This window comes from Muscardinus avellanarius (assembly GCF_963383645.1).
Source record: "Muscardinus avellanarius genome assembly, chromosome: 2".
Taxonomy (NCBI): domain Eukaryota; kingdom Metazoa; phylum Chordata; class Mammalia; order Rodentia; family Gliridae; genus Muscardinus; species Muscardinus avellanarius.
Window position 1 is genome coordinate 148,937,197 of NC_137787.1, and position 23,562 is coordinate 148,960,758.

At 36.7% G+C, this 23,562-nt stretch overlaps 1 protein-coding gene across 1 annotated transcript in view; it reads left to right on the top strand.

The window, feature by feature from the left end:
• Positions 1-23,562, top strand: part of VWA8 (von Willebrand factor A domain containing 8) — a gene marked incomplete at both ends in the record, with an annotated part of 383,297 nt that overhangs the window by 208,976 nt on the left and 150,759 nt on the right. The window contains 3 exons of the mRNA XM_080688771.1: positions 1,412-1,531; positions 7,174-7,379; positions 8,699-8,850. Of these exons, the coding sequence (XP_080544897.1) occupies positions 1,412-1,531; positions 7,174-7,379; positions 8,699-8,850 (478 nt within the window). The remainder of the gene's footprint in view (positions 1-1,411; positions 1,532-7,173; positions 7,380-8,698; positions 8,851-23,562) is intronic.

Here is a 23,562-nt window from a genome sequence, read left to right on the forward strand (position 1 = left end):
ACTAAAATTGATGAGGGTAAGATGTTAAGACTATATAGATTATATTAGTACATGCATATGTGACACCTTGAAAGATTTCTGTTTAGTATCATAAAAATTATGACTGTAGGTTCTTGGCGACTCATCTCTATAAAACTGCAGGTGTGTCACAACCATCATGTTTTAAAGATGAACAGCCTAAGGCTAGGGCTTAAATAAACCCAGATGGCAAATGGTTCTTCTTAAAATAACTACAATAATAAAGCTCTTATTATAGCAAACCATTGCCTGAACTAACAGTTCAAACAATATCTGGAATGTACACCAGCCAGCAGATAGTAATATTTAGGTCCTTAGGACAGTTGCATTTCCTTTAGACATTTCCTTTAAACATTTGCATAAAGAAAGCTCCAGTAAACTTGAGATCACTCATTTTAAGAATTGTATTAGGATCCCCTAATTGCCAGGCATGGTAGCGTACACTTGTAATCCCAGTACTTGGGAGGCTGAGACAGGAGGATTGCAGGTTCTTGGCCTGCCTCCTCAGCTACTTAGTGAGGCCCTCCACAACTTAGTGAGACCCGTTTCAAAATAAAGCATAAAAAATAGGGCTGAGGGTGTAGCTCAGAGGTAGAATGCCCCTGGATTCTATTCCCAGTCCTGAAAAAGTTAAAATCCCCTAACTGGTACTAAGTTTACACTTCACTAGTGAATTGACTAGGTTTTCCAGACCTTAATTTTATGTAGTTATAATCTAGACAGGAATAGCTTCTTCTGCTGCATGGTGGCAGGCTTTATGCAAAGGGGTGCAGCTGATAACAACTAGAGAATGTTAGATCATCCCTTAGGTATCCCATGGATTTTCTCTATGAATTCATCCTTTCTATTTTTATTTTTCAAGAATAATCACATCTTAAGCAAGGTTTAAGAACTGTAAAACAACATTTGGACAAGTGTGCTTTTTAGATCTATGTTGGATTTACATAAATGTGCAAGTTCTTGTAATTTAGTGAATACTTTATTAATATTTTGTTGTGTGTGTTTGTGTGTGTGTGTGTGTGTGTGTGTGTGTGTGTGTGTGTGTGTTGCTGGGGATTGAACCCAAGGACATTCTGCCACTGAGCTACACCCTCAGCCCAATTTTTTATTCTTTATTTTGAAACAAGGTCTCACTAAGTTTCAGAGGGCCTCACTAAGTTGCTCAGGCTGGCTGAGAACTCCTGTCTCAGCCTCCCAACTACTGGGATTATATTCTACTCTTGAACAATGATCTCAAGAAAGTTTTTTTCTCTCCAACCCAGTTATCATAGTCAGATATCTTAGAGTTTTTGTTAAGATAATTAAATAGTATGACTACTTATGCTAAAGTCTGTAATTTTATAGTCTTAAGAAGTAGTATCATTAAAGAATAAATGGAAATTTTCTTTTTCAGATTCTGCTAATGTTGATGGAAGAGAAAATGTTATAGTGATTCATCCTGATTTTAGGATGATTGTTCTGGCCAACAGACCTGGATTTCCTTTTTTAGGCAACGATTTCTTTGGCACTTTAGGTAAAGACAATAATAACAACAGTAATAACACAAATAATGTTAAAAACAACGCTGTAATTCTGTGATTCCTTACCAGGTGCTGTACCACCATCATAACTGCCCTGTGAGAGTATCTGTTATCCCCATTCTAGAGAAAGAGAATATTTGATAGATTAATCATTCTCTAGTCAGCTAATGATTGGTGAAGATGAACTTCATATTAAATCCATCTGATTCCACAGCCTCTTAAACAAATACACTAAACTTTGCTGTGTAGGGCTTTTTGGAATAAAGTAAGAAATGGTTTTAGTGTCTTTTTTTTTTTTCAAATCCCCCTAAAAAAGGGGATAAGACCAGCTCTGAGAAGACTCATTCCCACTGTTTAGAGAGGCCCCAGGATGAACTTAACCATCATAACCCTTGAAGCACTTCTCTTCTCTGTGACAAGTATATTATTCTGGGCCCTCATACTTAACATGAACCGAAGTCTCCTTGTAGGAACTTTGACCTAGCACTTCCATGTTAAGGGGTTTACCCAAGAGGCTTGTTTGTATAATGATTTAAGTGCAATGATAAGCAACACAGCATTGTTTATAACAACAAGAATAAAGCAGTCCAAATAAGCCGGGCATGGTGGCGCACGCTTGTAATCCCCACGCTTGGGAGGCTGAGACAGGAGAATCGTGCAGGTTCGAAGCCAGCCTCAGCTGGCTTAAGAGACCCTGTCTCCAAATAAAATATAAAATAGGTCTGGGAGTGTAGCCCGGAGGTAGAGGGCCCTTGGGTTCCATCCCCAGTACCACCACCAAAAAAAAAAAAAAACAACAGTTCAAATATCCATGCAAATAGGACTAGATAAAGAAATTTTATTACATGCACACAATGGAATACTATGCAGCTATTTTAAAAGAATGTGATAAGTGATAACCCATGTGGGAATAAAACAGCAATTGTTAAAATATTAACTGAAATAGTAAGTCATGAAAGTAGATATAATAATCTATTATTTGTATTTTTTAAAAGCAGAAGGGGTATGTGTACTCATATACGCTTAACATGCATTGGAATATCTCCTTACATAAGAAACTGGTAAGAAGGGTTGTTTGCATTTGGAAGCGGAGGATGGAAGTACTCATTTATACCATTTTTCTATTTCTTACTATATATAAGTAGTACTTTAAAAGTCAATAATTCATGTATTGCTGATGCTCTTACAAATGTATCAGTGTGAACACCAACATAAACCTGCGATTGCTTTCAGTGGGAAAGGTTTGAATTCTTTCTATGTTTAAGTTTTTCATAGATCACCCTTATTCCCCAAGTCACCTCATCACATTAATTTTTATGTCTACAAGAACACTCACTCCCTATTCCGTCTCTATCTTCCATCCACCCCCAAATCCTAAAATATACTGTGCTGTCTGCTATTGCTCAGATGAAATTCCACCCCTCCCCTGGCTTCCCTCTCACACTGGGCCTGGAGAAAGCAGTCTTTGCTTCTTATCACTGCTTCTGGCCCATTCTCTTTGCCTCTCTTCCCTGGCCCCACGCTTTACATATCATGTCACCAGATTCCATCCTGTACAACCCCTTGTTGCTGCCATCTCCCTCCCGTCCCTTCCCATGGTTAGGAGCTCTGTTCACTGTCACTCTGTCCAGCCCTGCTCCTCCTCTTGGAATGGCTGCACCATAGCACATGTGGCCCTTCCAAATCTGTGGCCTCTTGGTCATTTGGTTGTTTTTATTCCATCAATCTTTTCCCGTGTCATATTTCAGCTGCTCACTCCCAGGGACATACCAGAGTTTCATTGACTAGAACTCTCTATAATCTCAATTTCTGGCTCTATTCTTACTTTTCCTTGGGAATCTTCATTTCTCTGCTACACCCATCACCTCCAATCTTTCTGACTACTACTTCTAAGTAAATACTTCAAATCCAACAACCCTTTAGAGCTATTGGAAACTCCAGTTCTACCACCTCTTCACTTATACCCTCCCATATATTTTCTTCTCCTTTATCCTTTTTTTAATCCAGCTTACATTCCATGATTGTTCACATTTATTACTTTCTTGCATACTTCTTCAGCTTCCTTTTCTTCTCTCAGCTCATCCTGAGCACATGTAACTCAGCTCCAGTTCTCTGAGTACAGTGAGACTCCACATGTGCCACTGAATGTGATTAGGAAAAGCCCCAAACCACTCCGACCCATCTCACTTTAGATTCTTGACCACAGACACCACGCTCCTTCGTTCTCTCACTGTCCTGTTCTCCTAGGCAAGTAATTCAGATCTCTCTCTTCATAGCCTTCATGCTGCTGCATGAATCTTCTTATTTGTTTGTTTAAAAACTATACCACATTACAACACTCACTGTGAGAAAGTAGCAGCACTCATGGAGGGGAAAAGAAGTCTCCATTGCCCCTCCAGTCCCACCCGCCCCATGCCTAACCAAGGTTCCCTTCCGTTACTCTCCTTCCACACGCTTTCTGCTACACTGGAAAAAATGAAAGCAATTGGAAACTAGTATCCAAAGACTGCTACCATGGAGTCTTCACCCATAGTGTTCTGCTTTCCCCCTGTTACAGGTCAACTGTTCACTCTCCACCTCGAGCCAGTCCCTCAGATGAGCGCTCCATCCCCCTTCTCAAGAGCTCTAGCAGCTCCGCCCTCCTCTGCTGTGTAGCAGTTTCCCTCTCTGTTAGATATTTCCATCAGCTACAAATTGTTCCCTTCCTTTCAAGACTTCCTCAGTCTTAAAAGCAGACCCTCTTACTCCTCTCTTATCCCTAGCTGCTGCTAGACTCTTCTGCTCTCCTTTGTAGCAAAACTCATCACAACACTTGTTTGTGCCCAGAAGATCCATCTGTGCTCGCTCTCCATTTCCTCTTCACCATTCTCAAGAACATTCTAATCAGAGTTTTGCTCCCATTGCTCCACAGAAACAGTTCTTGTCTAGGTCATCAGGGACTTGTCCATTACTGAATCCGATGATCAATTTGCAGTCCTCATCTTACTTAATTTATCATCAGTATTTAATATACATGATTCAGTTGGTCACTCTCTTCTCGATATGCTTTCTCACACTTGACTTTCAGCTCCCTTTCAAATGCTCTCTTGATGTCTTTCCTATATTAATGTGTTCCTTCTCACCATCCTTGTTGGGTGCTTGGTAGAATGCCACTGCTCCTTTTTACCTATCACACTCATTCCCTTGATAAAATCAGAACATGCCATGCTTTAAAATACCATTTATATTCCTGTTATTGCCTGATTTTTATCTCCAGCTCAGACCTCTCTCCTAAACTCCACATTCATATCCAATTGTCTGTTCAATAGCTCCTGTATCTTGAATCTAGCATGTCAACAATGAGTATATTTTTCCTCTTAAACCTGATTGATTTATAGTCTTTTTATCTTAAGTAATGATAACTTCATCTTTCTGGGGCCAAACACTTTCTCTCTTCCTCTCATATTTCTTACTCTATCAGGAAATCACTTTGGCTCTACCCTCTCAGGATATTTTTAGAATTTCTTCTCATCACTTCCACTGGCCACCATTCTGATCAGAGACACCTTAACATCTCACCTGGGTTACTTGTAATAGTCCCCTAATGGGTCTGCCTGCTTCCACTGTTAGCTTTTATCATGAATTGTGAAGGACCAAAGACTTTTCCTACTATTGGCCTAACAAATTAGCCTGCCATGGCTTTGTGGCAGAAGACAACGGACTCCTGGGTCAGAGGCAAAGGAGAAAATATTACTTAGAGCAAAAGCAGTACTTGGAGAATTAGCATTTATGCTGGTTCCTCATGGCCCAGGTCCCACAGTGCAATATGAAGAGGATTAGATGATACCTGAACTTGAAGTGAGATGCTTTCTAGGAGAGGAACTTTGAGCTGAAGTAATCTAAATCTTTTATAATGGGCAATAAGCATGCTGTAACTTGTTCCAGAGGAAAAGATGTTTGCACTGTAAATGTCCTTAGAAACAGTATGGTCAGTGCCTTTGCTAACAAGATGTGTAGTAGCTGCAGGCCCATGGAGATCTGTCTCCTGCTACTATTCTGTCCTCTCTTCTCCATGCTACAGTTCACACATCTATTTAAAATCCTCCCTGGCTTCCCATTTTATTCTGAGTATAAACACAAGTTTTTACAGTAGTTTATAATGTGCTGTGAAATGTGTCCCCTACGTCTTCTTGCTTCCCTGACCTCATGTCCTATCCTCTTCTGAACTCTACCCTAGCCTCTCTGCTCTTCCACGTGCCAGGTCTGCTGGCCGTGAGGTCTCTGCATTTGTTCAGATGTCTACATTTGTTCAGATGTGTCCTTCTCAGGGAGGCCTACCTGGCTGACCTCCTCCACCATCACCACATTGATTCCCCTATACATGCTTTCCCTTATATCTTTTCCTCGAAACATACTTTCTAATATTTATTATTTACCTCTCTGTGCAAGAACATAAACTCCTTGATGCAGCTACTTTTTTTATCACTGATACATATAAAGTACTTAGGATTGGAGTTGGCATGTAAAAGATGTTTAACAATTATTTTATGACAATTAATGAGAGGTCAATTATCTTTATAAATTAGCATCATATTTCATTTTCATCAAAAGCTATCTACATGTTTGTATTTTAAAGCTTCATGAGATGAAAGTTTGAAGTTTTTATGGCTTTCATTTTATTCAGTTGTATTTAAATACACACCTACATACACACATGCACATACACATCAAATAACTTTATTCTTACTAAATCTAAGTAAGATGTTAACATTGATAATTGATTATTTCTTTTTTGAAAATGAACTCATTAAATAGTATAAGTCTAATTTACTCTAACTTCCTTTTGTCCCTGCTCTCTTCTACTATGAATCAGTAGCATCATACAAACTTTTAGCATAAGAAATTCATCCTTCTTTTGTGAGAAAGATGTTTCCCCAGTACATTCTCTGCTGCCTAAACTCCAGATAAGATATTTTGTGTTTCTATATTTTTCTTCTTGATTTTAATGTACACAATGTGTTCAAGAGTTTTCTTTTTTAAAAGCAACCTCTAATGTATATTGTAGCAATTTACATCAGATATAATTGGCTTGGAGAGTGATGCTATTAATTCCCCCTTTTTTAATTACACATAGAAAAGCATTCATGTAAGATAGATGTATAAATTTTTATGCTCTTCAATATTTTTAATGTTTAAAAGGCAGTCTCAAAAGTATATGAAGAATGCATTCTCATTAGTGGAAAAAGAATAAATCACTAAAACTATATTTGTTTGCATATATGCATTTTTTCAGTACTGAAGTAGGTCTGGAAAAATAAATGCATTGAACTGTTGCCACTGAATGCCTTTAGGGAGAGAGTGACATTGGCATAGACGTCTGCAGAGGAGACTTGGCCTTGGTATTCTAATATCTCCCAGGAGCATTTATTCAAGTGTTATATAATGCTTAACAGAAAATAACTCACACAGAATAAACTACATTACTCGGTTTCCTTCTGCTTTAGTCACTTGCTTTCTTCTCCATCCCACTTTATTATTGGATGGGCTTTCTGTGCTTTGATAAGCAACCAAAGGCTCTTTAAACCATTTGGATGTTCTCCTGTAATGTTAAAATGGATTAGCTGCGAGTCAAATGTGAATCTCTTCTCTCCCTTAGGTGACATTTTCAGCTGCCATGCAGTTGACAACCCCAAACCCCACTCGGAGCTCAAGATGCTCAAACAGTATGGACCAAATGTGCCTGAACCTATCCTTCAGAAGCTCGTGGCTGCCTTTGGGGAGCTGAGAGATTTGGCAGACCAGGGCATTATTAACTATCCTTATTCCACTAGGGAAGTTGTCAACATTGTCAAACATTTACAGGTATGGCACACAAATGTGCACAGAGATTTAGAAGATATTCATTCTCTCTCTCTCTCTCTCTCTCTCTCTCTCTCTCTCTCTCTCTCTCTCCTCCCTCCCTCCCTCCCTCCCTCCCTCCCTCCCACATTTTTAGATTGCACAATTTATACCAGGTCTTTGAATTTCTGTAAAGAATCAAATTTAATGATTGCTTTATTCTAAGTTATAAATGTGGAAGACTAGTGAGCATTATTAATTTGGTTTTTGGATTGACTTTAGCAAGCTTGTATACCATGGCTGTTACCAAACAGCTGGGTAATTCATTGGAGGGGTTTTTTGGGGGAAACTGAGGCAAGACAGGGGAAACTTTCCTGTTCTATTCTTTGAATTTTACCATAGGCATGTGATGTCTGAGGTAGAAAATATTTTTATTTTGAAATAAAAATTACGTGGAGAATCATCGTGTGTGGTGGCGCACGCTTGTAATCCCCACACTTGGGAGTTGGAGACAGGAGGATTGCACAGGTTTGAAGCCAGCTGCTCTGGCTTAAGAGACCTTGTTTGTACAATAAAAACATAAGCATGTAATGTGATGGATGTGTTAATTGGCTTGATTTAATCATTCCATGATGATACATACATACCTATGGAAAAATCATATTCTGTCCCATAAATATATAAAATTGTTAATTAAAATATATATCTTAGGGAGAAAAGAAAAATAGAAAGCTTTATCTTACCTATAAAACTGTGATAAGTCCAGTTCAGCCAGCTTACATTCCAGCAACTAAAGAAAGTCAAAACAGAACCATTAGAGGACCTGGAGGAACTACCAGCGTACATTTACCTGCGGTGGTACATGTTTTCTTTCCCTCTGCTGTTCCCTATTTCTCTATACATTTTTGTTCTGCTTCCTTTTTTCTTATTCCTTTTTTTTTTCACTTATTCATAGACTGTAAGTTTTCTAAATAGTCTTTTGTTGATATTCAACACTCTCTTTCACTTATCAAGCATTTTCCAGCATGTCAACCTGGTGCTCCTTGTAAATACAGGAGGTTCAGAAAGCAGGTGCAGTCACTAAGCACCAGGATCTGGGCATAGCCCTACCATTTGAGAGCGGGAATGTTCCTCCTCAAATTCTAGTACTTACTTTAATATTATTAAGTCATCAAAAAAATTTTAAAAGAGAAAAACATGCATATTTCTTTTCTCTGGTTATCTAACAAGACCAATAAATTTCTCCAAAGTTTATTTGTGCACTATTATTCTATCAGTTTTGTAAATTTTTCTCATATTATATACTTTATCACATATATAATAAGGAATATTTTTTAATACAGAAATTTCCCACTGAGGGTCTCTCCAGTGTGGTTCGGAATGTGTTTGACTTTGACTCCTACAACAAGGACATGCGGGAGATTTTGATTAGCACTTTACACAAATATGGAATACCTATTGGAGCGAAACCTACCAATGTGAAGCTGGCAAAGGAGTAAGGCAAACTCACTTGATAAAAATAATGTTGAGCATTACTCTTCTGGTTCTTAAATTCTGATAATTCCTAATCTACTGTTAGACTCTACTAAACTGAGTTGGTGTGTAAATCACTTTCCATGAGTAAGCTTTTCAAATATATGCTGCTATTTACTGGCTGGTTTTCAGCTAAATAGCCTTATTTATAGGTTTGTAAATTGAGTATTTCAATTATGAATATCCCATGAGTAGATGTATACAATCAAATAAAGGGAAATATTTGTTTCTTTAACAGTCTCTGTCCTTTTGTTGAATTACTATGGGTTTCATTATTTCAAAATCCAGTGCAAAGTCAATGTATAAACATGAAAACTTCACAAAGGGATAATGTACATTTTGTTAAGATGTCTTTATTTATGTCATCATAGAGTGTATGATAATTTTCTAAATTTATGATCATAGTAACTGAGATATTTATTTCAGCTTCATGGATGAAAGGGGTAGGTAGTTAAGAAAAAGTGTGTTCAATTGTCTGTGGGCCAATTGCCTACCTATTTTAAAAATAATCACAAGCTACTTACTTATCCTCAGTTAGCAATCTTACAGATAGATACATTGTTGGACAGAGAAATAGGACAGACTTGATTAGGAGCAATTCAGTGCAAGTTTACTGAAATTATTTTAAATATGTATACCATATTGATAATATACCTGATGCCATCTTTGTCAATAAAATGTAGTCAGTTATAGTCATGAGACATAGTCACTCTTGAAGTATTATTTGGCCTTAGTCTCATAGAAGGCACTTTGTAAAAAAAAAGGTTGTTAAATATAAGTCTGTGATTAGTCCAGCAATATGTTTTCCTAATTTTTTTATTTTTCTAATTTTCTTATTTATTCCTTGAAGTCATTATAAAAACTTGTCATTACATACCAATTAAAATAAATTATTAAAATACCAAGAGTTTCCTAAAGAGAAACAAATATTTCCCTTTGTGGTAAAAGCAAAAGATGGAGTTATGTTAGAATTTATCAACGGACTTGATGATAATTATTGAGTAATTTTTTTCAGGAGAGTACTTGGTTTTCAGTTGAGTATGCATATACTTTTCTGTACAATTCTGTTCTACTGGTTGATTAGCAAACCTTAAAGGCATTTGGAAATTATATCAGTAATAAAATGGATATAACATATCTCCTATATTAGCAGATTCAACAAATTATCTTTAATATGCAAACTCCATTAGTATTCATGTTTATTACTTCCTTTTTATAAACTGTATCTTTATTTTCAGTTGGAAGTATGGTTTTGATTACTGTGAACAAGTTTATATACTCTAATGAGTTCTAGTTTCATAAAAATGAGTTTATGGTTTAAAATAATGTTTCAGCACTCTTAACACAACTTTGAATAATAATTAAAACACATATGAGTTGGTGACATCAGTCAAGAAAATTGTTGGCAATTTCACTTTCTAAGGAAGAAAGGTTAGTCGTAGAACTTATCATCCCAGTTCTAAACAGAAGAAAATCTTGTCATGGTATGTTAATATTTGCCGTGGCAAACTAATTCCAACTCTAGTACTTACCTATGGGTAGAGACCAAAGTACACTGAGCCTGGAAACAAGATGGTCACATTCATGCTTAAGATGGGGATGGAAACAACTAGTTATCCACCCACTGCATGTATCTAAAAATAAACTCATAGCAGATGTGAAGGATGAGTGAATTTTCCTTTGGGGTGGAGATAATAGTAGCCTATAATTTGTACAGTCATTCAAAGTATATTTTTTCCTCATCTGTAAATTACAATGACTTCAGCAGCTCAAAGGTACTGATGTTTTCCTAGTGGTTAGTAAAATCCACAAGTTCCATAGCACTATTTCTACCAAATTATTAGTCTTGTATTTAAAACAGGTAGCACAATAAAATGAACAAAGGAATTGCCTGTGAATTTAGCGGTTATTGATATATTCAACCAGTGTGTATACTTGAGTCAGACAGAGAAACAGATAAAAATACTGAGTCCAGACCCCAGAGTTCACAGTTTCATCTTGGTCATTTTAACTTAGAGAAGTTACTTAACTAAATGGTTTTCCTGTTGATAACATGAGAGAATTATATTATCAACAGCATGGCCATATAATTTATTATCTAAATCAGGAAACTTTTGAGAACAAAAGAGGAAGTTATTGACAATAATTCTGTAAGAAGAGATGTGAAATAAGACTCTTCTGGTCCAGGTCAGAATGTGTGTTATTCTCATTGTAAAACATTAGTCAGGCTTCTTCCTACTCTAACAGTATTTGCACTTATTTTAATCTTACTTTTTCTCTCATCTTCAAAAACACACAAACCAAAACATAAAAAAAGAAAGTAACACAGGTTGAGCATTCCTAGTTTCAAAATCCAAAATGCCCCAAAGCCTGAAAACTTTTAGGGTGCCAAAATGATGCCACAAGAAAAGAATTCTACAACTGAACTCAGTGACAAGTTGCAGTCAAAATGCAGGTGCACCAAAAATATTAGAAAAATTGCCCTTGGGCTGTATGTAGGGGGTATATGAAACAAAGGAATAGTGTTTAGACTTGGGTTTTGTCTCCAAAATGTCTCACTATATATAAGAAATATTATAAAATCTGGAAAAAATCCAAAGCTCAAAACAATTCTGGACCCAAGCATTTATCTAAAGGATACTCAACCTTTACTATTACTTCCCTTCCCTCCCTCCTGGAGTACCAAATTATTGATAGACTTCTGAAGATTTAAAGTTGTCCCCATGCCATCTAAGATTTGACTTTGACTTTTCTCAACCTTTGCTAATTGTTTTATTCTACAACACCTTTGGCTAAGCCAGTTATTCTGGGATACTTCTGCTTAATCCTACAAGTTCTGTGTTAGTTGGAGAAGATCCACATTGGAATTCAGTTCCAAGGAAGAAGGGTGAAATGATTCGATTACTGAGAATATTATTTTGCCTTGAATGAAAATTTCTTATTACAACTTGTTAATTTTTGTTTTTCCTAATTTAAGCATAGTCTTTATTGAATGAGAGCAAAATTCAAAAACAAAAATGGGCACACCCACACTTAAGATGAAGATGGAAAGATAATTTGGCCACCCACATAGCTAAAAAGAGATGTGATATAAGGCAGATGTTGTAGCAGAGGGACACGTGTACATGGCATGGAGATGATACTAAGCCACTATTTGTATACTAGTCATCCACAGCTCATTTTTTCTTAGTTGAAATCAGAATATACTTTGGCTCTTTAGCCATGGTAATATCATTTCTGTGCTCTTTGGTTAATTTTGGTTAAATTCCCAGGAGAGAGGTGCTGCCATTTTTCCTTTCATTCTCCTAAATAGTGTGGTGTTGCTACCTATACCTAGGTCTATGACATTGTTTAAAGACCCAGTGTGATGAGCTGAATTTAACTTGTCTTTAATAAATATTTACCAAACCTGGTATGTTTAGACTGAGTTTTATTGGGTAATTATTTTACCTTTTGTTTGATTCCTGTGATAATGTGGCTCTTCTTCCTGATCTACAAATATGTTCCCAGATCTCAGCCTTGGGTTTAGAATTGGCTACCTAGACCTTCACCCTACATGTGTTCCTTTCTGCTAGCACTTTTTCTGGCACAAGGGGGGGGGTTGTTAAGCTTCTAATAAATGATATGATAAAAATAACCAGGTACCTGATAAAAATTATTTTTAAATATCACAGTTAATATGGTTAAATTTAATTCTGTGGTTTTTGGTTATGTAGAGACACAGCTAGGTAAGTCACTGGTGTCTGTTGTATGTACACACATCCACTAATTTAATTTTTTCAGTACTATAAGCAGAGATAGTAGGATTTGGATTAAAATCTGAACTCTTAAGTTTTAAATGTTATTATTTGATATATATATACACACATATATATTCATTTATACATACATATGCACAGAATTATACTCTCTATATACCCATATACATATGTATGTGCATATATATATATATATATATATATATGTATATGAACAGAATTAGGTTTAAACATCCAACCAAAGACATATAGATGATCTGCCATAGTTAAAAATAAGTAACTATAAAGAAAGCCAGACGTGGTGGTGTATAGTTGTAACCCCAGTATTTGGGAGGCTGAAACAAGAGAATTGCAGGTTCACAACCAGCCTCAGCTGTTTAATGATGCCCTCCACAACTTAGTGAAATACTGTTTCAAAATAAAGAATAAAAAAATAGGGTATATTTTTTCTATCTCCGAGCTGGGGGTATGGCTCTAAATAGGCCGTATTTTATTTCTGAATAGGGTGTATTTTATTCTACCTCTGAGCTGGGGGTGTAGCTCAGAGGTAGAGTGCCCTTGGGTTGGTTCAATCCCCAGTACAGCAAAAAAAAAAAAAAAAAAAAAATATATATATATATATATATATATATATATATGCAAAGTTAGCTTTTTGTCCCTCAAGTGAGGTTTTATTTCTGAAATTTCTTTGGTTTGAAAGCAAATACATGAGCACTTCAAAATTAATAAGTGTGTTTCAGAATAATTTATGAATTTGGTCATGCTGGGAAACATTTTTTCAAAGGAAGGAAAAATTCTGTTTTCTTTTTCTAAATATTCACTTTAATTGACTTTTACACTATTTTATCTTAAATTTGTATGCCAAGCCAGGCGTGGTGGCGCACGCTTGTAATCCCCGTACTTTGGAGGCGGAGACAGGAGGATCGTACAGATTCAAAGCCAGCCGCGCTGGTTTAAGAAACCCTGTTTCCATATAAAAAATAAAAAAATATTTTTAAAAAATAGGTCAGCAGTGTAACCCAGAGGTAGAAGGGCTTCCAGGAATCCCAGTACCACCAAAAAAAAAAAAAGTATGCCATTGTCTATTTAACAGTTCCTGAGAGAATTGCAATTCCATATATCTACAATAGAATACTTCTAAATATAAAAATGATAGCACTAATATTGTCATAATAATATGTTAATAGTAATAGGATAATAGTGATGGTAGTAACAGAAACACATCCATAACAATGTATATGTATCCATATATCCATAGCAATTTATCCATAACAATCCAAGCACATTTCTAGGCATTTCCTCTATACAAGTTATATAATCATCTCAGTAAACTTTGTGATATATATATTTGCATGTGTGTGTTCATGTGTATTGCATTATGTAAATAGGGAAGTTGAGGCACAGTGAGGTTACAAAACTTGCCTATGTTTAGAAAGCAGGGTCAGAACTGCAATATATATAATATTGATTTCAATTCTAAAGATTATATAAGCAGATTGTTGTGCAGGTGATAGGTAATTTCTAAATCAAAGTTGTTATTTGGAGACTGAAAATTATTTTTGTGGGTTTTTTTTTTTTTTTTTTCAGTACTGGGGATGGAACCCAGAAGCATTCTACCTCAGAGCTACACCCCAGCCATATATATATATATATATATATATATATATATATATATATATATATATATATATATATATTCTTTATTTTGAAACAAGGTCTCACTGAATTGCAAAGAGCTTCACTAAGTAGCTGAGGCTGTCTACTATCCTCGATCCTCCTGTCTCAGCCTCCCAAATGCCAGGATTACAAGAGCGTGCGCCACCATACCTGTGTTGTTGTTGTTGTTGTTGTTATTTTTAAAGAAAAGTGAAGAGACATAAGTTTTCTCTAATCTGTTCGGTCTAGGGAGTATTTAGGATATCAGAGTGACTCTAGATAATGGAGGAGATCCTCAGTGGAGCCAGAAAGGTAGGCTAGGAGGAGAGGAAAACTGAGGTTCATTAATGGAAATACTAGCATCGACTATGTGTATACATGTGAATATGCCATTGCCAATTTGAGCACTTGGAATTGAGAGGGAGGGAAATGGGGAGGTGGGGGGGAGCATCAAGAATTGTCAACATGATTCACATTATGATGTGAGACTCCAACACCCCCAAAAAAGCAAAAATAAATAAATAAAAGAATCTTGAGATTTTTAAGTAATCCACGTGGTCAATCCTTGTTGACCATCATGTCATATGCATATAATACAGGAATTCTTATTCTTCAGAGACTTACGATAGATTCAGATATTGGGGGTTTTAGCCATAGTTCAAACAGAAAAATCAGCCTAAAGCAGATGAATATAGACTTTGGGTACAACAAAAATCATTTTAGAGACTTCTTCATTCCCATTAAAGTTTTTCTTTTCTGTGACATCATGGAGGATCTTGAAATTAAACACAAAGTAATTCAACTAAAAAAATGAGAACCCTAGAAAACTTTGTGTGCCCACCATATGTAAGAAGTGTACTAGCCATTCTCCCTTCCTGATTTGGAACACAAAAGGAGTTTAGTGGACTTTTACTCAAAGATTGTGTTCATTTTTAAATGAGTCAAAGTAGTCAAGGAAATGCTCTCTACCTCTGGAGTTACCTTCTTCCCCTGTCTTTCATGGGAGACACACATCTATAAAATCATTTTGTTTGTTCTAAATTCCTTGCCCTTGGCTCAGTTTTGTTGTTGTTGTTGTTGTTGTTGTTGTTGTTGTTGTTGTTGTTGTTTTATTTTGTTTTCAGTGCTGCTTAGTTTATTCTTCAGCTACTTTTTTTCCTCCCAAAGCATTTATTGCCTATTTGTCCTTGGCAAACTAGCTATGCTCTACCAATCATGCATTTGTATCAGTCAATTAGAACTAAACATTTAAGGAAATTTAAACATTTTTATATGTAACATTTCTTCATAAAACAAATTTACTAAATAAAGAATGACATCATATTTTTAAAGTAAAAAAATTAAAACTCCTGAAATTCTACCATCTAGAAATAATTGTTGACAAATTCTTCTGGACCTTTCCCTGTGATTATGTGTTATTTCATGCACTAAAAATATTTCTTTCCAAATCATTTTTATTTTCTTGAGTCTTTTGTCTTAATAGAAGACATGTGTTCCTCAAAAGGGATTCTTTTTAAAACACTTTATTCTCAAGCTTTTTTGTTTAAAACAGTTATCTAAAGTGAATGATATTTAACTATGTGTAATACTTCTTTCCTATTTCTACCTTATCCTCAATTCCCTGAACTCCTTGGATTTTAAGCTTACAATATTTATTCTAACTATAGTGAACAAATCATAAAGCATATGAGGTGATTGCATCAGAAATAAAAACATTAATATCAATGATTTGTGTCTTATGCATATGTTTAAATGTCATTATACTTTTCAGACATATAAAAATGCTCTTTTTAGACGGCAAGTCTAAAAATGACTGTTACATGTGACTACACTTTAAAAGTACCCATAGCTACTGAAAAGCCCCAATGAGAGTCTTGTAATTACTCCTCAGATGTCCTGGTAGTAAGCATTCTTTTTCTGCTTTCAAATGATTTATTTAAAAATGTTTTAAAATCTCATTTTTCAAGTAAAATGACTTTGAATTAATGAGTTCTAGAACCATACTAGCCAATGCTTTTATTAAATGCTTTTAATGGGTTCACATGTAAAACAATTTAAAAACACTATGGGGCTGAGTATATAGCTTAGTGGTAGAGGGCTTGTATAGAATATGGGAGGCCCTGAGTTTGATCTCTGTTACCACAAGAAAACCCACAATGGTAGCTGTGGTTGTCTTCAAGAGAGGTTCTAGAAAGAAAAAAATACCTCATTTTCTATTTTAAATTTAATTTTCTAAAACATGTACAACTTTCTATATTTTATTTTTAAATGTCCATTGACTCTCTAAGCACTGGAATTTTTCATTTTTTGTTTCATGTGTGTATGTGTTACTAGGGATTGAACCCAGAGCATTCTACCTTCAAGCTACACCCCAGTCCTATTTTTTATTTATTTATTTATTTATTTTTATTTTATTTTATTTATTTATTTATTGGTGGTACTGGGGTTCCTGGAAACCCTTCTATCTCCGGGCTACACTCCCAGACCTAGACCTATTTCATACTTTTTTATTTAGAAACAGGGTCTCTTAAGCCAGCGCATGGCTGGCTGTGAACCTGCGTGATCCTCCTGTCTCTGCCTCCCAAGCACGGGGATTACCACCATGCCCGGCCTAATTTTTATTTTGAAACAAAAAATAACTCATTAATTCAAAGTGATTTTGCCTGAAAAATGAGATTTTAAAATATTTTAAATAAATCATTTTATGATCTCACTAAGTTGCACAGGGCTTTACTAAGTTGCTGAGCCTGGCTGCAAAGCTGCAATCCTCTGGGCTCAGCCTCACAAATACTGAGATTATAGTCATGCACCACTATTTATTTTTTTTTTTTTTTAGATGTTGGAAATTCAACCAATGGTCTTACACATGCTAAACATGAGCTCTACCACTGAGCTACTCCTCCATCCTCCCTTCAACACATTTTAAGCAGTAGAAATGAAACTAGTTAATATTTATCAAGTCCTTACTAAGTGTTCTGAGTATTTTATAAATACCAGCTCCCTTAATCTACTTAATAACTTTGATTTTTCTATTGGGCAAGTTTTTCTCTTATCTGTTAGGTGTAAGTGAGGGGTGTGTGTGTGTGTGTGTGTGTGTGTGTGTGTGTGTGTGTTTGAATCTGTTTTACAGATTAAAGAGACATAAGGAACAAATTATACAACTAATAAATTGCAGGTTAGGCGATTCAACCATACTTCTCTCCAATTCCAAAGCCTATCATCTTTGTGTTTATTCTACTATTCTCATGAGAGAAGCAATCAAGACAAAAATGGATATTAAAAATTGAAAGATAATGGAAGCTTTATACTTGTCTTTTAAAGTCTATTTCCTACCACTTGGAAATACATATCAAACATAATATACATACTACATTTGCATTCATCCCATTGTTTTTTTTTATTTAATTTTTATTTTTTTTATAAGTGGAACATATTGAGAGTGGTGTACATTTACATTGTGCTTCATGCCCTTCCCCCTCCCTTTCCCTCTCCCCCAATAGAGAGTGTCCAGGTTAATCATGTTGTATTTATGCTATTACACATATTCGTATGTTACTCCTCCATTGAACAACCTCAGCTTTCTTCCTCTCCTATCCTTCCGTTCAAGCTTTGCTGAGATTTCCCCTCCATCATCTGGAGTCCTTCTGGTATTACCACTACTCTCTAGCTTGGACATATTAGAGAAAACATGTCCCTTCTCTTTCTGTGCTTGACTAATCTCACTTAACATAATGTTCTCTAGTTCCTTCCATCTTCTTGCAAATGCTATTATTTTATTCTACTTTATAGCTGAATAGAATTCCATTGTGTGTGTTTCCCATAATTTTGCAATCCATTCATCTGTTGATGGAGATCTAGGTTGGTTCCATATTTTGGCTATTACTGTTTCCTTCAAATTAATTCCATTTGTCATTGATTCCAGAAGTAAATAAAAAATACTCTGTCTCTAAGATGTGAGCAAATTCTCTTAAATCTTTTCTCCTGCAATAAGGATTTTTTTTTTGAGAGGGAGCAAAATTTCTGTGTGTGTGTGGTGGGGGCTACTGGGGGTGGAACCCAGGGGCTTTTCTACCTCCAGGCTACCTCTTAGTGAAAGAGAGTCTCATTAAGTTGCTGAGAGCCTCATTATGTAGCTGAGGCTGGCTTTGAACTTGTGCAATCCTCCTGTCTTAGCCTCCCAAGCACTGAGATTACAAGTGCTTCACCACGCCCAGCAGCAAAAATTCTTTAAAATAGATAAAACAATTTGTTTTTATATACTTTTATTCGTGCATTGTAATCTCACATCATAATGAAGTTCAAAGTGATAGAGACATACATGTACATAGCACTCAGCTAATTCTTTTCTTTTTGAAGTTTCTTTGATATAAAATTTTTATACTACCATCTCAAAACTTTGTTCATTAATATCATCAGCTTTAACTAATCAGTCCTAAACCTGTGCGCTTTACCTATGTCCCTGTGAGTTGCTTCTAAGTTATTATAATTTACAGAGAGTTGGTCTCTTTCTTGGGGCCAGTAGCTCCTGTGTTTATAGATGGGATGGATTACCCAGGAAAAAGAGAGGGTATTTCTTCTGTCCTTTGGACTCAGAGAGATCTGGACAGACCCCCTTGGGTAGGTTTCTGCAGGGATTCACACTTGGGACACTGAATTAAATAGTCCTTCTCATCCTTCCAACTCACAGATTTTATAACTTAATGTCCCTAAATGAGTAGGAAACCCTAAATAAGAAGTAATCTTTTCCCTTACATCAATAACCACTCATTACTTTACCCACCAATCTCAGTGTATGTTAATAGTACTCCCAATGGAAGAAGCTAAGACTGTTTTCCTTTTCTAAAAGCAATTTGTGTGTTACACACATTGCAGTGTGTGTTACAGGATCATGTTTAGTACTTATCTTTCTTTACAGAACAGTGTCAGATGTGTATATTTGCAGACAGAACAGCTTCGTCTCTTTTGAAGTAGTCTTTGAATGGATGTCAGTCTAAACATTAATTTTCTGTTTTAAAGACTTATCCTGCAACGGCTTCTTTAACACAAAACAACTATGGGGTCTTCCAAGTACCAGAAGCATCAAAAAGAACATCCTAGCCAGGGCCTCTCTTTGGAGTAGTTTCATTAGGTTTCTATTCAAAAGTAGGAATGATTATCAATTTGCTCTTTATCCCAGTAAAGTAAAATATTCTCAGCCTACATTTTTAAGCCTCTCTTCCCTTTCCCTGAACTTTTATACACTATAATTTTCCTTTCGTGGTGATAGTTTTTACAAATAATTTCACAATGTTGATCATGGAGTTCTAAGGTATATGATTCTGCTCTGCATGATCATTTATTTTCACTTCATAAAAGAACTCTTGGTTTTCAAAAATGATAATGTCTACATAATGACAGCTCGGAGTTATTATAAGCAGAGGGTGGTGTTGAGTTTTATATTTTCATAGCCTTTGTCCTGTATTCTCTAGCTATATTATGAATTAGCTTCACAGCCATTTCATTTGCTTTTAGTTCCTTTATGGGAGTGCAAAAACAATTTAAAAATATACCCAATCTACATAGAAAATTATGAGCTGTATGAATCTTCTTTCATATGCATCTTAATCAGTCTCACAGAATTATTCTTGATCCTTTAAGCTTTTGTGAGATTTTATAAAAGTCCATCACCTGACTCAATAGAAATCCCCAATCCCCGTGATAGCTGCTTCATCCAGATATTCCTGCAAAGCAATCTGCATCATTTATTGAGAGTCTTCTAAGTGATGGAAATGGTAGGAAATGTAGTCAGAACATGATAGTGAATGGTAGTTTGCAACTTGCCTCTGAGATAAGAAAACAAGTAGGTCAAAATGGCAGTTCTAACGTGACCAGATATTTGTTCTCTTTTAACAGAAGTGTTAAAATGTTTTTATTGGCATGCTTGTAATTCCAGTACTTGGGAGGCTGACAGGAGAATCATGGGTTCACAGCCAGCCTCAGCTTAGTGAGGCCCTCTGCAAATTTATTTCAAAATAAAGAATAAAAAAAGGTTGGAGTATAGCTCAGAGAATGTCCTGGGTTAAATCCCCAGAATTGAAATAAAAACGGTTTTATATAGCTGCATCATAATTGTACATGATAATGACATTCATAGGAATACTTTTTTTTTTTTGGCAGTACTGAGGATGGAACCCAGGGATATTCTACCTCCCAGCTATACCCCCAGCCCTATTTTTTATTCTTTACCTTGAAACAGGATCTCACTAGGTTAATGAGAGTCTCATTACTTGCTGAGGCTGGCCTTGAACCTGTGATCCTCCTGTCTCGGCCTCCCAAGTACTGGTATTACAAGTGTGTGCCACCGAGCTAAGCTTCATAGGAATACTTTTATAGATGCACATAACATTATTTGGTCTGTTTCCTCCCCATACATTCCTTTTTCTCCTTTCTCTCCCCTCCATCCCCTTCCTCTACTGGTTCCTCCTCTAGTTTCCATGAGATCTTTTTTCTTTCCGTTTTCTCCCTAGCTTCCACATCTGGTATAAAATATGTTGATATTAATTTTCTGAATCTGGCTTATCTCCTAGTTCCATCCGTTTTCCTACAAATGACACATGTAGTTCTCTTTTTAATGGCTGAATAAAACGTCATTGTGTGTACATACCACGTTTTCTTTGTCCATCCATCTGCTAACAGACACCTCATCTGATTCTATAACTTGGCTTTTGTGACCTGAGCTGCTGTTGACGTGGGTGTGCTTCCTAAGCACTAAGGAGGCAGGCGTTAAGTAGGGAATAGGAGTTATGAAGGTGAAGGAGACTCAATAGCTGCCTTCATGGAGCTCACCATTAACTTAAAAATCAGTCAGTAAGTAGTGACTTGTGTTGTAGTGGAGCTAAACACGAAATGGACAAGGAGGAAGGGTTGCTGCCATCGCCCTTGACGAGAGGTAGTGAGGACAAAGGTGAATCTTTAAAGTATTACCAAGGAGCCAGTCGCCTGAGACAGGAGGTTCTGGGGTTCAAGGCAGCATGCTGTAACTTAGTGAAACCTGTTCAAAATATAAAATAAAATAGGGATGGGGATATAGTGCAGTGGTTGAGTGCCCTGGGTTCAATCCCCAGTAAAATAAATAAATTAACTAATTAATTAATTCAATCTCCAGTAAAATAAATAAATAAATATTCTTTGCATTCCCTAGGCAAACAAAGGAAGGGAGAACACTATGAGTGGGGAAGTTTTTTGTTGTGGCGTTTTTTGTCTATTTGTTTTTTGTTTTGGTGGCACTGGGGGTAGAACCCAGGGGATTTTCTACCTCCGGGATACACTCCCAGACCTATTTTATATTTTATTTGGAAACAGGGTCTCACTAAGTTGCTGAGAGCCTCACTTAGTAGCCGAGGTTGCCTTCAAACCTGTGTGATCCTCCTGTCTCAGCCTCCCAGGCACTGGGATTACGCCCGTCTAAGTGGGGAAGTTTTAAGAAAGCGTGATGCATTTTGGAAAGTAGTCTGGTGAGTACCACTAGGGTTAAGCAAGGGCATGCTGGGCGGTGAGGCATACTGGGAGAGAAGAGCCAGATGGAGTCATAGAAGAGTTCTGAACCAGAGAGTAGCAGGGTTAGATCATAATTGAGAAAGGCTCCTTTGCTGGGGACGTAGCTCGGTGGCAGAGCACTTGCCCAGCATGTGTGAGGCCCCGGGTCCCATCCCAAATACCCAGAGGAAAAAAAATAAAGGTGATGGGGGTGCTAGGCTAACAGTGAAAGGCAGTGACCCTGCGTATAGACGGCCTTTGGGAAGTGTTTGCAGCAATCTGGGTGATTGACAGATGAAGACCTACAGTTGTCCCTGTGGCAACAAAAAGAAAGAGAAAATAGTGAGAAACAATTAGGTGGCAGAAGCAATGGATTCTCAATGCCAGAGATCCAAATGAGTAAAATGGGAACTTGACCCTCACTGCATCGACAGTTCAGGAAGGAAGACACGCACAACTCTCCACCTATTGGTGCAATGTTATGTTCAAAGTGCCACATTCACAGTGGGGTTTTCACTCTATGAGTCCTTTCTGTGGAAATATAGGAAAGGTGTGTGTGTGTGTGTGTGTGTGTGTGTGTGTGTGTGTGTGTGTGTGTGTGAGTTTTCTGGGAAAATTTTCAATCGCTGGGAAGTTTCCAGTCCCAGGCTTTCTTGTTGTGGATGATTAGGAAAGGAAAGAGCCTAAGATTTGAAAACACTAAGATGTGGTTGATAAAGCAGATGGCATAAAAAGAAAAGACATTTTTGCAGTGAAACTTGAAGAGAGATGAAGGAAAGGAAATTCAGGCCCCAGAACTATAGTCTGGCAACTTCCGTGAGGAGGAAGAAAGCCAGAGATGTGTGGAGCAAGCTGACAACATCTGCTTTGGCACAGAGTACCGCCACTGGGCAACAGCACTGAGACTGCACAGTGTCTTCCTGGGGCCTGGGGAGTGGATTCGAGAAGTGCCCACCAAGAAGAGCAAAATTTCCCCAAATCTTTTCCATCTCATGCATCTGAATTCTGTGACTCTGCAAGGTCTTAGTGGCAGAGATAGACAAGTCTCAAGTGATAAAGTGAACGCCATAATATCTAAATACAGAACCAGACACAGAAAAGGAAAACACATCCACATGCTCCTGTACATATCATTTGCTGCAAAGCAAAATTAACTGGCCAGCAGCATGTAAGACTGTAGGGAAAGGCGATTCTGAAATTTCCAGCAAACGAGGGAAGGTATTCATTACTAGGAGTTAATAGTAGTATCTATTACTAATCTAATGTATTTTCAGGGGCGTTTGTGTTTTTCTTTCTTTAATGTGACTTTAGTAAATGTAAAAATATTTATTAGGGAGTCCATAGGCTGTTCTCCCTAAAATTATATCTTCCTTTGTTTTAAATCTGAAAATTATAGAATCTATAGAACTCTATTTAAAGAGTTTCATATATATAAATTTATATAGAAATTCAGAAGAGCAAGGGGTTTGTTCTGCCAGAAATAAATGTGGGAGAGTGAAACAAAGGGAAGAAACATTTGGGTCAGGCCTTAAGGATGAGAAGGATCTCTCCAAAGAGGAAATAGCAGAAAGGAATTCTGGGTAGAGGTGATGGCCTCGCGGGCACACAAACATGCACAGCAGGTTCAAGAAGGGCAAGAAGCAGCTCAAGGTGGAACTCTGGATTAGGCCTAGAATGACTGAAGAGTGAGATGAATGGTAAGAGCAGAAGCTGGAAGTATTCTTCAGGAATATTCTATGAAAATC